The sequence below is a fragment of the Dasypus novemcinctus genome, chromosome 4 (genome assembly GCF_030445035.2).
Source record: "Dasypus novemcinctus isolate mDasNov1 chromosome 4, mDasNov1.1.hap2, whole genome shotgun sequence".
NCBI lineage: Eukaryota > Metazoa > Chordata > Mammalia > Cingulata > Dasypodidae > Dasypus > Dasypus novemcinctus.
This window is the reverse complement of record NC_080676.1, coordinates 74,407,711-74,424,850: the sequence shown is the minus strand read 5'-3', so window position 1 is coordinate 74,424,850 and position 17,140 is coordinate 74,407,711. Positions and strand designations below refer to the sequence as shown.

The window sequence follows — 17,140 nt, the reverse complement described above, 5'->3', positions numbered from 1 at the left end:
CCTAAACTAAAAAACAAGTTAAAACAATTATCCTAAAGTAGCATTATTCCACCACTGTCACAAAACACGATTCAGAAACTTGCAGAAGATCTCAATAATACACAAAAGTATTGTTTCTCATAAGAATTTCAAAAAATCATTATTTCAGTAATTCTTAAAATGGCCTAACAATTAAAAGAAATAATTTTATTTCTTGGGACTCAAAGAGTTAAAACAAAAATCTCTGGCTTCATTTTATATGCTTGTTCTATCTCCAGTATATTTAAGGATGTTTAAAAGGCAGTAAAACACAGAGAATCATTTTAATTAAAACAAAAAACAAACCAAAGAACAAGGAAAAAATGATTAAAAATAAACAAAAAAAGAACAAACTCTTATTAAATTTATTCTGTAAGCTGGAGATTCCTAAAAGTAAGAATTTAAAGAGAAAATCAATGTCCCTCCCAAATGAACGGAACAAGAACTCTGCTAAATATAAACTTTCTATTTTTCTCCATTTATAAAACAGACAAAGACATCATTGTTCTCTAATTTTATTATTTTTCAATTTTCCCAAAACATGAACTACAACTCATTTTGAGATTTTTCAGTGCATTTCACAGCAAAATGAACAAGGGAATCATTAAAATGGTTGTGCATAAACCAACTGTTTTTTTTATAATTTACAATCTGCTGAAAAAATTATTGTTTTGTTGTTTTCATTTTATTAACTGCTTTAATAGGACACAATTTATCAGAGCACAAAACTTCAACTTCTTATGATGATACAACAGACACAGCCATCTATAATGGCTGAACAACAGGTATATATGTTATACACTGATTGGAAGACCACATCAGAAGAAACAGAGTAAGGCACCACTCTTGGAAAATTAAGGTAGCTTGCAATAACAAGTGCTGAGCACCATAAGTAGGTGCTCAATAAATACTTGAATGAATGATGAAAGCCATAATTAGCACTATTCTTTTAATTGCCAGCAATTCTTCAACCTCAATAAAATACTTATTTTTAAAATATGTACCTGAATACAATTTCCTGATATCTTTATTCCGTTTTTTTGTTTCATATTCTTTCTTTAGCATTTACATTTTCTTGAAAACAAAATAAAACCACACTTTACATGCATTAAGTCATATAACTTCTGAATTACTGACAAATATGAATAGTTTCAAATTTTGAGTGAACAAAGGTAAGATAAAGCATACTTATCCAGAAGGATAGCACATAATACTGGATATTAACCTACAAGAGGAAAAAAGGTAAGGAAAAAAAGTAACAGTTTTATTTTTAATAATTGCTATTTTCTTTAATGCCTTAGTTCTTGAGAAAGGCTAAAATTTTATCATATTGACATGAACACATTTAAAAAATTGTTCTCAAGTATAATATTTAATAAAACTAGGTACTGAAAAATGTTCTGAAATTTTTCAAGTCAATGTTGTTTTCAAGTATATTAAAATGTTCAGAAGAAAAAATTCTCCATGGTTATAATTCTAATCAATTTATAAATATACTTTTTAAAAGAGAGTTCCAACAGAGGGGGATAATGGATAAATTCCTCAGACACAGGCACACAGTCTTTTTGAAGGATAGAATGCCTTGTTGTTAAAACCTGGTTGATTTTTTTTTTTTAACACTGATTTCAGGCACAATGGCTGAATCCACTTCTGGGTCATCTTCCTCCTTCTCTTGGTTTGTTTATAAATAAGAGTAGTGAATACTCCAGTAACCGACAGAAAGCAAAGCACAAACTCTGAAAGAGACTTCACTTTTCACTTTAAAGAAATCAAAATCACTGAGTTCTCGCTGTTGTATGTATCTGTTGCCCCTGTGCAAAGATGGGATTCAAACTTAGCTTCAGGAGCAGGAACTGGATAGAAGATTAATCATCTAATAATTCAGGTAAAACATTTTAAGATGATATTACTCACATCACATGAAACAAGTTGGTGAGAGGTCCACTGTGTTTCTTCAACACTTTGGTCTTGCTGCAGTACTACAGCGCCCTAGTAGGTACATTCGTTTTTAGCTAGTTTAAGTCTGTGCAATCAGGAAGCAGGTGTCTCAGTGCAATGACTCCACTCCAGGAAGGTCAAGGGTAAACAGAGAGAAGAATCTCTCATTTGGTGTTGAGTCTTAGTTGGTGTGTATCACTCTGCTGGTTGTGGTGTTGGATTTATTTTCCAGAGGGGTTTGTGATAAACCCAGCCATCTCCCTGAAACAGGTGAAACAATAAATTAAAGAACTATTCCTCAAATATTTTTAGAATCAGTCCATGAGCTTGAACTGAAAATTCAAAAAAACATTATTCTTGGGGGGCCACATTGGTGAGGGTGTGCTATATTTATTAAATGATATATAGAATAGCGTGGACTTAGTATGATTTTCATTTTGATGTAGTGTGTTCTGAGTGCAGTGGGTAACTACCTGCAGAAAGATTAGTAAGGATGGTGGAGATGGTTTAATGACACCGTGGGAAAACTCAAAATTCTAAATGTTTGTGGAAAATGACCATTTGAACAGATGCTGAACCATGTTAAGTTACCAGGTATTGAAATTATGGGGAAGTTGGAAAATATAATTTTAAATAATCCTAAAATTTAATTTAAAGACATGCTGATGTTGAGTGTCATAAAACTATCTGCTACCACTTTCTGAGAATGGGTCCATGGTTTTCACCTGACTAGCAAAATGGTCCACAGAACAAAAAAGATTAAGAACCCCTGCTCTAAATGCTGTTTTATTGTTGCTATTGTTTTTCCCTGACCACTGCCTTTAGTGCTCCCTGGTTCCCGAGTAGAAAGTTACCACAAGGAGATAAAGTTAGAGTCAGAGAGTAAATGAAAGACAGGATAAGAGCAAAGTGAGGGGGAAAAAAATATAGCAAATGCATGAAAAGCAGTATATTGGGGTGGGAGTTCGGTAAAGTTGAGATCAGGGTAGCTAAGTATGGAGTTAGGAGTTTGAGACTAGGCAAGATATGTCACATTTGAACTTTTGTCCTCATGCCTCCTCCAATTTATTTAATTTATATTTTTATATATTTATCCTACCTTGTTCCAAAAATGACTTACGGGCAGCAGTTATCTGGCTGATAGCAATACAGGGATGTTTTATTATATTAAATCACCTTGTTGATAATTCTCAACATCTATACTGTTCTTTGAAAAAGATGCCACAATATTACAGAATAGTAGATTCAAAAGTTCAGACATGCCATCTGACCATCTCATAAGAAGAAACTGAGGCTCACAGAGGTAAAAGGAGTTGCCCACCTTCACAAGAAGAGGCAAATGGTTTCTCAGTACACCCTCAATGCACTCCCTCACGCATACGTTCTTTTTTGAGCTTGACAATCTGTCTATTTACTCACATTTTACAGATGAGGAAACTGAGGTTAGAAGCAGTAAATGAACAACTTAAGTCTGAGGCTGAGTAATTTGCCTGTCCAAAGAAGTGGGCTACAGTTAAGGTTTATGGCAGCACCCTAGATGATTCTAATGGAGCCAAACTGGGCTTGAAAACACTACTCAATGAGATTGTATAAAGTCTACAGAGTCTGCATACAGACTTCTGGAAACAGGTAATACAAAGTTAGAAATAAACTTAAATTCTATGTAGGAAGAATGGTGGCAAGTTTACCTCTGCTCAGTAGATACTCTAAGTGAACGCATCCACTTTCATGACTTTAAATATTACCCACATCGTAACACACAGTTTATATCTCTGGCCCAAACATCTATTCTGAACATTAGATTTTTAAAACCAAATGTTATCCAACATCACTATTTGGTGTCTTAGAGAAGGTGCGAGCCTTAAATGCCCAACACCGAACTCTGAGTTTTACCCTCCAAAACTGGTCCCCTTCCAAGTAAGTGGCATCTCCCCTCACCGGATTACTCAAGTCAGATATCTGGGAGTTATTTTCAACCTCACTTGTCCTCAAACTTTTCATTCAATTCAAGCACTCAAATTTGGCAGCCATAGGATCTGAACATCCTTGCTTAAAATTTTTAATTACTTCCTACTGCAGTAAGACAGAAACCCCAAACTTCCTACATAAAGCACTTAAGATCTAAGTCAATCTGGTTCCTGTCAGCAATTCCAACCCCATCTGTAACATTCTCACCTACCAATCTGCTCAGTATGCTCCTGTCATCCTGCACTTACTTTAGTTCTTCAAATGTGCCCAGTTTTTCCCCTCTGGACCTTCAACGTGCTGCTTCCTTCTGCCTAGAATGCTGTATACATCTCCGATACTTTTTCATCTGCCATTAGATGGCAGCCTAAAACTCCTTCCTAACCTTGTTTAAAACAGACCCTCTCTCATTATTCTCTCTGTCGAATCAGTTATTTGCCATCATAGTACCTACTGAATTTGCAATTAGTGTCTATTTCCTTGTTTAATGTTTCTTCCCTGTGGCAGTTTGATATTATTGATGAATTCCTAAAAGAAATACTATGTTTGTAAATTGGCCTATTCCTCTGGGACAGATCTTTTGATTGCATTAAATTCAAAGATTTCACTTTTACTTAAGATTAAGATTAGGGTTTTGATTTGGTCACGTCAGTAGGTTGAGTCCCTGCCCCCTTGGTGGGTGGACACTCTCACAGAAAATGACATGGCAGAGAAGAGAGTTTAATTTTGATGCTGGAGCACCGGGGATAAAGCTGAGCCCTTTGCCTGATAGTTTACAGCTGGCCTTGTGGAGAAAGCAGAGCAGCTGAGCCTGGAAAGAGATGAACCCTGGGAAGAGAGATGAGCCTTATACCAGCTTACAGCTGAGACTGGAAGATGCTGGGACCACGGAGCCTTAAAAGGAAGAGGAAGGCTGAACCTCACAAAGACAGGCAGTCATCTTGCTCTAATACGTGGCAACAGACTTTGGTGAGGGACGTAACTTACACTTTATGGCCTTGTGACTGTAAACTTCTACCCCAGATAAATACCCTTTATAAAAGCCAACAGATTTTTGGTACTTTGCAGCAACACCCCTTTGGCTGACTAATACATTCCCTCACCAAACTATAAAAAGATCACATCTATTTTATTTACTTCTGTATTTTTAACACCCAAAGCAGAGGCTCTTACAAATCACTGTTAAGTGAATAAACAGCTACCAACCAACAAATAAACTTGTTTGATAGCCCCTTTTTCTCACCTAAGAATTCCTACTACTCTATTTGAACAAAACCCATGCAATTTTGTGTACTTGCTATACTACATATAAGAACTTAAGAGAGGAAAAAAACTTAAGATGGAGGCCTGGTGTACAGAAAGAGCAAAACAAACAGTTCTGGAAGGAATGAACAAATTCTCATTAGAAACAATAGTAGTTAGAAAATTTGAAAAAAATGTGACTAATTTTAAGGCTGGACTTTGGAAACCCAGAGCTATGATGCACATATAATTCCCAAAATACTAAATAATCAGTGTAATTTTTAGGAGTGTGCATGCACAGGAAAGGACAATGTCCTGTCTATGTTTTGACAACAGTGGAAAAATACCCTACAAGCACGGAGTGATTACTTTTTCCTTTGGAAAATAAGCATACCTTAATATTTATTTATTTTTCTTAATATTTATTTTTAAAATTTATTTCTCTCTTCTTCCCCTACTCCCCCCCCCCCCAAGTTGTCTGCTCTGTGTTCATTCACTGTGTGTTCTTCTGTGTCCGTTTATATTCTTGTCAGCAGCACTGGGAATCTGTGCCTCTTTTTGTTGCATCATCTTGCTGTGTCAGCTCTCCGTGTATGTGGCGCCACTTCTGGACAGGCTGCACTTTTTTGAGCAGGGCGGCTCTCCTTACGGGGTGCACTCCTTGTGCGTGGGCCTCTCCTACGTGGGGGACAACCCTGCATGGCAGGGCACTCCTTGCACACATCAGCACAGCCTGTGGGCCAGCTCACCACATGGGTCAGGAGGCCCTGGGTTTGAACCCTGGACCTCCCATGTGGTAGGCAGACGCTCCATCTGTTGAGCCAAATCCACTTCCCTTAATACTTATTTTTAATGTACTTTTTCTTTCAGCCAATATTTTCCATGTCCTTTGAATATTCAATAGTGTGTTTGACTTTTTCAGTTTATTAAGTGATCAGTACCAAAATCATACATCATGTGGCTTTAATTTACTAACCATTTTCTACCAAGAAATATAGATATATTATTTTCAAGTTTTCACTATTATAAATACCCTGATAAAGATTTTTGAGAATAAAACTTTCCAAATGTATTATTTCTTGTGAAGCACATTTTAGACATGTGATTACTAGGTCAAAGGTTATGGATATTTTTATGGCTCTTAATACACATTCTTCCATTTAAAAATATAGCCTGAAGGTCTGCATTGTTTAATACAACATGGTACAAGCTTGTTTTCCTTTCTCACTGTGCTTATATTAAGTTTGACTTTTCTGGATATTTTCATGGGTGTTTTAAATGGAATCCAGTAATTTGTTTCATTTATGAAGTTAAGATCTGTATCTTTTAAGATCTGAGCCTTTATAGGCTCAGATTTGCAAGGCCAGTACTTAGGAAGGTACTGATTGTCTATGCAGGTTGTCTATAATGAAGAATTGCTGTTAATCTAAGACCTGAAAAAAGAAAATTTATTTTTTTCTACCTTCAAACCAATCTGATCTTTCAGAGATCAGAAAGGTGTTAGATTATGTCCCTTTCCTGCTCAAAATACCTCAAAGCTTCCCTTCTAAGATTAAATGCTGGGGGTAAGGTGGGGGTGGGGTGGGGAATGCTGCTTATATGGAACTTTGTACTTTCTGCACGATTTTTCTGTAAACCTACTAATGCTCTTTATTTATTTATTTTTAAAATTTATTTATCTCTCCTTCCCCCCGCCCCAGTTGTCTGTTCTCTGTGTACATTTGCTGCGTGTTCTTCTTTGTCCACTTCTGTTGTTGTCAGTGACACGGGAATCTGTGTCTCTTCTTGTTGCATCATCTTGTTGTGTCAGCTCTCTGTGTGTGCGGCGCCATTCTTGGGCAGGCTGCACTTTCTTTCACGCTGGGCAGCTCTCCTTACGGGGCGCACTCCTTGCGCATGGGGCTCCCCTACGTGGAGGACACCCCTGCGTGGCACGGCACTCCTTGCGCGCATCAGCACTGCATGGGCCAGCTCCACACGGGACGAGGAGGCCCGGGGTTTGAACTGCAGACCTCCCATGGGGTAGGCAGACGCCCTATCTACTGGGCCAAGTCTGCTTCCCCTAGTGATCTTTAAAGCAAAAGAAAAAAAGTAAATGCCAAAGTTCTTACTCCATTCTGCCATAGCCTCTTTCAGTTGTTTAAATAGGACAAATATGATCTCACCTTGAGGCCTCTGTACTTGGTTCCTGCTGCCAGAAATGCTCTTCTTCTGGATACTTTGATTATTTCATCTCTATATTTAAATAGGCCCACAATGACTACTACCCTATTTAAAAGAGCAAACATCCCCATTCACTCTGTGTTTCCTTACTCTGCCTTATTTTTAAAAAATATCTTTTACTACATCTTGACATTATGTTTTGTCTGTTTTTTTTTTTTTAATTTTATGATCTAAATTCCTAAGGGCAGGAAGGGTAGGAAGTCACATATATGGTAGGCTCTCAATAATACCTGTTGAATAAAGAATAAATGAGAAGTAGCAAGTTTACATGACATGTCAATAGCAAGAATCAGGGTGCTTAGCCTTTAAAATCCATTTGAATGTATCTTTTAACTACATAGTTCCCTACTCTCAGCTCACAGGTCCTCTTTCAGAGTCTCTTCTTGTACATGTGCTTTCTTTTGAACTTGAAATGACAAAATCCAAGATTACCAGAATATAATTTTGAATAGCATATTACAAAAGCTTATTTTTTCATATAAAAGTGTGGAAATATAAAGTACTTTCCTTTTAATATTCCTGTTCATTAAAACATTTACATAAGATAACCCAAGATTGGAAAAATGAAAGTAATGAAATTACTATAATAAACTATGGATTTTTAAGGGCAATAATGTCGCAAAAATTATAATCAGATTGTTTTTATCAGGTTACTTTTTACAGATTCCTTTCGCTCTCTCTCTCTTTTTAAGGAGGTACTGGGATTAAACCCAGGACCTTGTAATTGGGAAGCAAGTATTCAATCACTTGAGCTACATTCGCTCCCCACAGATTCCTTTCTAATGAACCAATATTAAAATTAAATTGGGCAGACTTCTGGGAAGATGGCAGACTAGAAAGACATGGGACTCTCTTCTCATCCAGAAAAATAGCTAGAGAGCGACAAAGAAGGGAAATCTTGACTATAGAACTGTGAGTTGAAACCAGCGGCTGCTGCAGCTGGCACAGTCCCCACACTAAAGACACGTCAGACTTCTCAGGCCTCTGGACCTGTCGCTACAGACAAAGGGGGCTCCAGGGATCTACAACTCAGGAAAGGGAAGAGAGGGACACAGCCTAAGGTTGACTCAGCTTCTGACGCACAAATTTGGTCTGTTGTGTCCCACCAGCCCTTCCAGGCCAGGTGGTTTGCCTGGGAGCTGGTGAAGGACTGGAGAAATCCAACTCTCGCAATCTCCCACTCTTCTAGCTGGGACTGATTGTTGAGGATGCACTAGAAAAGGGGAGAGAGAAAGACACAGCTAAGGCTGACTCAGCTTTTGACTCACAAACTTGGTCTGCTGTGTCCCAGGAGCCCTTTCAAGCCAGGGGCTGCACCACTGTGTGCCTTGGGAGATGGCAGGGGGCTAAAGAGATACAACTCTCCCAATCGCCTTCTCTCCTAACCAGGACTGATTGTTGAGGACTCGGAGGGGAGTGGAAATATTTCCTAGTCAGGAAAAGGGAGGGGCTACCAGAGAATAGAATTGTCTCAGAGAAAGTCTGAATTACAAGGCTCCTAGCCTCCCAACAGGAAGCTCTATCACATTGATCTGGTCTATGTTGTAAGAAATACATTCCAACCAGGCATTAAACTGCAAGCTGCCAAAGAGCGCCATCTGCTGGTAGACCAAGGAAGTGCAGGCGAGGAAATTAATTATGAGATGCTTTTTCCACCCTCTCTATAGCCTCACTCCACCTAGGAAGCAAGTCTACAACCAATTACTGGGTCCAGTGCCCAGTTCTGAGCAACCAGCAGGGACAATCCTAACAATCCAAGTCGAGGCAAGAATCAAAGAGCAGTGGTAAAACAGCCTCTTGCACTAACTCCCTACAAAAGAGAAAGAAACTGAGCATCTGAGTAAACTATATACTAATTAGATGCCTAGACATCAGCAAAAAATTACAAGCCATACTAAGAAAATAGAAGACATGGCCCAAGAAAAGGAGTATAACAAAGCCCCAGAAGAGACGCAGAATTTGAGATAACTAATCAGCGACATGTGCACAAATTTCCGAAATCAAATTAAAGAGTTGAAAGACAATATGGTTAAAGAGATAATTGACATCAAGAAGTCACTGAGGGAAGCAGATTTGGCTCAACTGATAGAGTGTCTGCCTACCACATGGGAGGTCCAGGGTTCAACACCCAAGGTCTCCTGACCCGTGTAGTGAGCTGGCCCATGTGCAGTGCTGATGTGCCGAGGAGTACTATGCCACACAGGGGTGTCTCACACATAGGGAAGCCCCAAGTGTAAGGAGTGCACCCCGTAAAGAGAGCTGCCCCGTGTGAAAAAAGTGCAGCCTGCCCAGGAGTAGTGCCACACACATAGAAAGCTTATGCAACAAAAAGAGACACATTCCTGGTACAGCTGACAAGAATACAAGCGGACACAGAAAAACACACAGCGAATGAACACAGAGAGCAGACAACTGGGGAGTGGGGGAAGGGGAGAGAAGTAAATAAATTAAAAAAAAGAAGTCACTGAGCAAGCACAAAGAATTTGAAATCCTGAACAGAAAAGTAACAGAGCTCATGGGAATGAAAGACACAAGAGGTGAGCTCAAAAACACACTATAGGCCTACAATAGCAGACTCAAAATGACAGAAGAAAGAGTAAGTGACACCAAAGACAGAACAGCTGAAACTGAAGAGAGAAAAGAATGGAAAATATTGAGAAGGGGCTCAGGGAGTTAAATGACAAAATGAAATGCAACAACTTATGTGTCATGGGAGTTTCAGAAGAGAAGAGAGGGGAAAAAGTGCAGAAAGAGTATTTGAGGAAAAAATAGCTGAAAATTTCCCAACCCGTACGAAAGAAATGAACTCACGAGTTAAAGAAGCACACTATACCCCAATCAGTATAAACCCAAATAGACCTACTCCAAGACACATACTACCCAGAATGTCAAATGACAAAGCTAAAGAGAAAATTCTCAGAGCAGAAAGGGAGAGAAGCAAACCATCACATACAAGGAATGTCCAGTAAGACTTAGAGCAGATTTCTCTTTAGAAACCATGGAAGAAGACAGAGAGGTATGATATAATTAGGATACTGAAAGAGAAAAACTGCCAGCCAAGAATTCTTTAGCCAGCAAAACTGTCCTTCAAAGATGAAGGTGAGTATAAAATATTCACAAACTAAAACTAAGACAGTTTACAAAAAATCTACTTTTGTAGGAAATATTAAAGGAAGCCTTAGAACCTGAAAGAAAAAGGCAGGAGAGAGAGGCTTGGAGGAGAGATTAGAAGAAAGAATAGCAGAATGGATAACCGAAAGAGTTAAGACAGACAAAAATATGATATGACATATGAAAACCAAAGAATAAAATGGTGGAAGTAAATAGTGCAATTACAGTAATATCATTGAATGTGAATGGATTAAACTCCCCAATCAAAAGATGCAGGCTGACAGACCAGATTAAAAAAACATGAGCATCCATATGCTGCTTACAAGAAATTCACCTTACACCCAGGGATAGAAAACAGCTGAGTGAAAGGCTGAAGAATGCAAATAGTAATCAAAAAACAACAGGGGTAGCTATACTAATATCAGACAAAACAGACTTCAAATGCAGAAAAATTAAAAGATACAAAAGGCCATTCTATATTAATAAAAGGGACAATCCACCAGGAAGATGTAACAGTCATAAATATCTATGCCTCCAACCAAGGTGCCCCAAAATTCATGAGACAAACTCTGGGAAAACTGAAGGAGAAATAGATATTTCTACAATAATCGTCGGAGACTTTAACACCCAACTCGCATCATTAGATGGAACAACTGGGAAGATGATCAACAAGGAAACAGAGAACTTGAACAATATGATAAATGAGTTAGACCTAACAGACATATAGAGAACAAGAACACTGCATCCAAATTTGACGGGTTATACATTCTTCTCAAGTGTCCACGGATCTTTCTCCAGGATAGACCACATGTTAGAGTACAATGCAGCTCTCAATAAATATAAAAAGACTGAAATTATACAAAGCACTTCCTCAGATCATAATGGAATAAAACTGGAAATTTCAGTAACTGACAGGAAAAAGTAGGTTAGCAACTGTGTGGAGGCTGAAAAACACACTCCTAAATAATCAGTGGGTCAAAGAAGAAATTGCAAATGAAATAACTAAATATATTGACACAAATGAAAACGATTACACAACTTATCAAAATTTATGGGATACAGCGAAGGCAGTCTTGAGAGGGAAATTTATAGCCCTAAATGCCTATTTTAAAAAAGAAAGAGCTAAACTCAAAGATCTAACTGAACAACTAGAGAAACTAGAAAAAGAATAGCAAACCAATCCCAAAGCAAGCAGAAGGAAAGAAATAATTAAGATTAGAGCAGAAATAAATGAAATTAAGAACAAAAAAACAAGAGATACAATCAACAAAATCAAATGCTGGTTCTCTGAAGTGGTCAATAAAATGGACAAATCCCTGGCCAGACTAACAAAGAAAAAAAGAGAGAAGATTCAAATTAATACAATCAGAAATGAAAGCAGGCAAGTTACAAACTGACCCCACAGAAATAAAAAGAATCATAAATATTATGAGAAACTGTATGCCAACAAACTAGACAACCTAGATGAAATGGACAAATTCCTAGGAATGCACAACCAACCTACACTGATGCTACAAAAAATACAAGAACTTAACAAACCAATCACATTTAAAGAGAGTTTGAATCCATCATCAAAAATCTCCCAGCAAAAAAAAAGTTCAAGACTAGATAGATGGCTTCACAGGTGAATTCTACCAAGTATTTCAAAAAGAATAATACCAATCCTGTTTAAACTCTTCCAAAAAACTGAAGAGAAGGGAAAATTACCCAACACATTTTATGAAGCCAACATCACCCTAACACCAACGCAAGATAAAGATACTACAAGAAAAGAAAATCACAGACCAATGTCTCTAATGAACATAGATGCAAAAATTCTCAACAAAATACTTGCAAATCCAATCCAATAGCATATCACAAAACTTATATATCATGACCAAGTGGGATTTATTCCCAGCATGCAAAGTTGGTTCAACATAAAAAAGTTTCAATTGGGCCTCCTCAGATTGGGCTATAACAAAAGAAAACTTTTTTAAATTTTAATTTCAGCTCTGATCCATTATTCACCTTACTTTGAGTTCTACCAGAAAGTGATAATGACAACAAAAATTTTCAAATCTTTAAATTTAGAAGAGACTTCAGAAATCATTCAGTCCAACAACAAAATGAGTGTATAAAGTATACTGCATAAACTATGGTCTCTGCTTACATAGGTCTAGTAAAGGGGAATGCAGTACTATAAGAACGCTCTCTTGTTATTATTGGAAGTTTTGCTATGTAATTCCTTCTTATGATCAGTCCCTAAGTTGCTTCCTGGTAGTTTGGGCCTATCTGTTACCTGCTTTCTGACTCAGATAAAATCTCTAGGAGAGTGGGTGTAGCTCAGTGGTTGAGCACCTGTTTCCCATGTATGAGGTCCCAGGTTCAATTACCCAGTACCTCCTAAACAAACAAACAAACAAACAAAATCTCTACATGATTAAGCCTATATATATTTGAAGTAAGTTATAATGAGTGGCCACAATTTTCTGTTTTCCAAGTTAAACACCCCCACTTTATTCTCTTTTCCTTAAATATTACAAAAATTCTAGCTACTTCCTTATCCTGTGTGCAGTCAATCAAGTTTCTCTATCATCTTTAAACTGTGGTCTCTGGAAATGAACAGAGTTTTAGATGTGATACAAATGCTAATAAATTCTAAATCACATAATCTATAATACTAAGTGAAGATTATGTTAGCATATTTGTTTGTGGTCAATTTAGATACCCAAACTTATTTTATCTGCTGATAAACTACTTTGCATTGATAAACTGAAAAGTTAATGGAAAGTTCATGTTTAAGCTAGACTATTGGGAACTAGCGTCCGCCTACTGTATGGGAGGTACACGGTTCAAACCCCAGGACTCCTTGACCCATGTGAAGCTGGCCCACGTGCAGTGCTGGTGCGCACAAGGAGTGCCATGCCAAGCGGGGGTGCCCCCCACATAGGGGAGCCCCACGTGCAAGGAGTGCGCCCTGTAAGGAGAGCCGCCCAGCATGAAAGAAAGTGCAGCCCGCCCAAGAATGGCGCCACACACATGGAGAGCTAACACAGCAAGATGACGCAACAACAATAACAAAAGAAACACAGATTCTTGGTGTTGCTGAAAAGGATAGAAGTGGTCACAGAAGAAAACACAGTGAATGGACACAGAGAGCAGATAACTGGGGGGTGGGCAGGTAAGGGGAGAGAAATAAATAAAAATAAAATCTAAAAAAAAAAAAAGCTGGACTATTTTTAGAAATAAAGATGTATTAATGATAGCAAGTCAACAAAATTTAGTAAGCCAGAGGTCTCTGTAAGCAATGAGTTTTAGCCCTAAGACATGTAAAATATACCTCTTTAATAAAATATTTGGTCTTCCAGGGTGTGCCTGTTTCAGTACGATGCCTTTCTTCAGTCCTCTGGCGTTCTTCCAGGGTACGCTTATGTTCTGTGGCCTTATCAATTTCAGATTCCCTCAGAGCGTCAGTCACATTTTTCCATAACCTCCTGGAATCCAAAACCAAAGTTTACATTCTTGAAAAAAGATAAATAGAACAGGTACTCTTAAAATTACAATAAGATTTAAAAATTACATTTCCCAAATCAGAACTATAATTTCAGGTCTTTGAGTAACAACACTGATACAATGCTGTTGATGTTCATAGCCAGTATGCTACTTAAAAAAAAAACAAAAAAACTAAAAATATATTTTTCCAGGTTATAAAAACAAAAATTTTTTGTTAGTAAATTTAGGAAATAAGCAAAACAAGAAATACATTTTAAGAAAACCGAAATATAAGAGAAATCACTTCTTCTGGATATGATGAAGTAACACAGACCATCTATCCTTCTGCCTTAATCAAGTAGGACACCAGATAAAATGTAAAATGAAACAATGGATTTCAGATACTGGGCAATAGGCTGTGCAGGACAGTCATCCCTGAAAGAAGGGAAACAAATGAAGTATAAGTATGCCAACTCACTAAATAGAGTTTATAGGCCATAGCACAGGATAGAGGAAGCTTAACATACTCCAAGTAAAAGGAAACAGCCAAGGCAATTTTGCGGGGAAAGGACGGTCTATTCAACAAATGGTGAGGAGCTAGATACACATATGCAAAAAGATGAGCTTAGACTGTCCCTCACACCACACATAAAAATTAATTAAAAATGGATTAGACCTAAATGTAAAAGCTGAAACAACAAAACTTTTATAAGAAAATCTTTGAGAATTTGAGTTAGGCAGAGATTTCCTATATATGACACCAAAACAAGAAATATATAAAAGAAAACATTGTTAAATCCAACCTCACCAAAATGAAAAACTTTTACACTGCAAATATCGCCATTAAGAAGATGAAAAGATCAATTACAATCAATGTACCACACTGATAAAAGAAGTTGTTAATGTGAGGAAGTGTGGGAGGTGTGGGGAGTGGAGCATATGGGAATCCCTTATATATTTTTGTGTAACATTTTGTGTAATAAAAGTATTTTAAAAAATAAAAAATATATTTAAAAAAAGGTGAAAAGAAAAGCAACAGACCAGAAGAAAATACTTGTAAAACACATATCTAATAAAGGATTTTTATCCAGAATTTACAAGGAACTCTTAAAATCCAATCGTAAGAAGACAACCGTATCAAAAAGTACACAAAAGATATTAGCACAAATTTCACCACAGAAGAGAAAAAAATGACTAATAAGCATATGAAAGCATACTCAACATAATCAGGCATTAAAGAAATGCAAATTAAAACCACAATGAGATACCATTTCACACCCACTAGAATAAATAAGACAGGCAATAACAAATTTTGACAGGATGTGGAAAAATTGGAACCCCATACATTGCTGACCGGAATGTAAAAGAGTGCAGCCATTTTGGGAAACGGTTTAGTAGTTTCTCAAAAAGTTAAATATAAAACTACCACATAAACCAGTAACTCCACTTTTAGGCATTTATCTAAGTGAAATAAAAATGTATATCCAAACAAAGATCTGCACAAGGATATTCGTAGCAGAATTATTCACGATAACCCCAAACTAGAAACAACCTAAAAGTCCACCAACTGGTGAACAGAGAAAATGTGGTATATCCACACAATGGAAGGCTACTCAGCAAAAGAATCAACTACACATGCTACATCATGTGACATGCTACATCATGGATGAACCTCAAAAACATTATGCTAAGTGAAAGAAGCCAAGAATGAGATCATATATTGTATAATTCCATTTATATGAAATGTCCCAAAAAGGCAAATTTAAAGAGACAGAAAGCAGTTCAGTGGTTCCCTGGGGCTGAAATTGTAATTAAAAACTTTCCCACAAAGAAAACTACAGACCAATGTGAATGCAAGCAGAAAATCCTTACCAAAATTTTAACAAACAGAATCCCGTGGCTTCTAAAAGAGATCATACATCATGAAGTAGGGTTATGTAAAGCAAGGTTAGTATAATATTTGAAAATCAATAAAAATAATACACGATATTACTAGAACAAAGCAAATAAACCATTTGATCATCTTGATAAACTCAGAAAAAGCATGTGGTGAAGTTACTTTCCCATTCATTCTAAAAACTCACAGCAAACTAAGAATAAAAGGAAAATTATTCAACCTAACAAAGGATATCTACAAAACTCTATACCTGGCATCATGCAAATATCGGGAACAAGTCAAAGATGCACGATTTTTACTGAAGGTCCTAACCAATGCAAAAAAGCATAAAAACTGGAATGGAAGAAATAAAACTACTTTTATTTGCAGATACAAAACCATATAGAAAACACTAAAGCTACTTAGAACTAAGAAGTGAGCTTTATCAAGGTTGCAGGATATAAGATCAATGATATTTATGATAGCAACAAAAAATTAGAAATGGAAATCGATAAGCTATTTCTAAGAGCATCAAAATGATGAAATACTTATGGATAAATTTAACAAAAGATGTGCAAGATCCACACACTAAAAACTACAAAACCCTGCTGAGAAAAATTAAAGATCTAAATAAATGGAAAGGTATACCATGTTCATATACCAGACATGTTCATGCATCAAAAATCTCAATATTAAGATAATTCTCCCTAAACTGATTTATAGATACACCAAAATCCCTATCAAGCTCTTTCAGTTTGTAACAAATGTTTCATAACAATGCAAGCTGTTGGTGGTGGGGATGTATGGGAGCACTGTATGACGATATGCATGGTTGTCTTTTAAGTTCCCAACTTTTACTATACATTTATTGTTTATATATGTTCATGTATGAATGATATACTTCGATAATTTTTAAAAAATCCTCATCAAAATCCCAGCAGGCTTTTTTTGGGTAGAAATTGACAAACTGATTCTAAAAGTTACATGGAAATACAAAAAACCTAGACAAGTCAAAACAATCTTGAAGAATAACCTGAAATACCAGTACCCAGAGAGAAGCATTATCATTACTTGGATATATAATTTCATAGGCTTAAAATACGTTCTTTTTTCACTATTATATGCTTTTATTTACCTTTTAAATTAGTTTTATTAAGGTATAATTTACATGTGGTAAAATTCACCAATTTTAACCACAAAATTGAGTTTTGACAAAGGTACACAGTTGTAAAATCACCACCACAATCAATATATAGAACATTTCCATAACCTCAGAAAGTTCCCTTATATCCCTTT

General features: G+C 36.8%; 1 protein-coding gene across 4 annotated transcripts in view; it reads right to left on the bottom strand.

Annotated features, from left to right (window-relative positions):
• Nucleotides 1–517: 517 nt before the first annotated feature.
• The window catches only part of OSBPL11 (oxysterol binding protein like 11), a 112,038-nt gene continuing 95,415 nt past the window's right edge, over nucleotides 518–17,140 (bottom strand). For 2 of the 4 annotated variants that reach the window (XR_011648656.1, XR_009185534.2), the window contains 3 exons: nucleotides 13,817–13,970; nucleotides 1,933–2,217; nucleotides 518–1,829 (listed from right to left, as the gene is read on the bottom strand). Coding sequence is in view for 2 of the 4 variants with exons in the window: in XM_058295662.2 (XP_058151645.1) it covers nucleotides 2,152–2,217; nucleotides 13,817–13,970 (220 nt within the window). In the remaining 2 variants the exon portion in view is untranslated. Of the gene's footprint in view, nucleotides 2,218–13,816; nucleotides 13,971–17,140 lie in introns of all 4 variants that reach the window. The other 2 variants (XM_058295662.2, XM_058295663.2) reach the window with 1 other exon arrangement.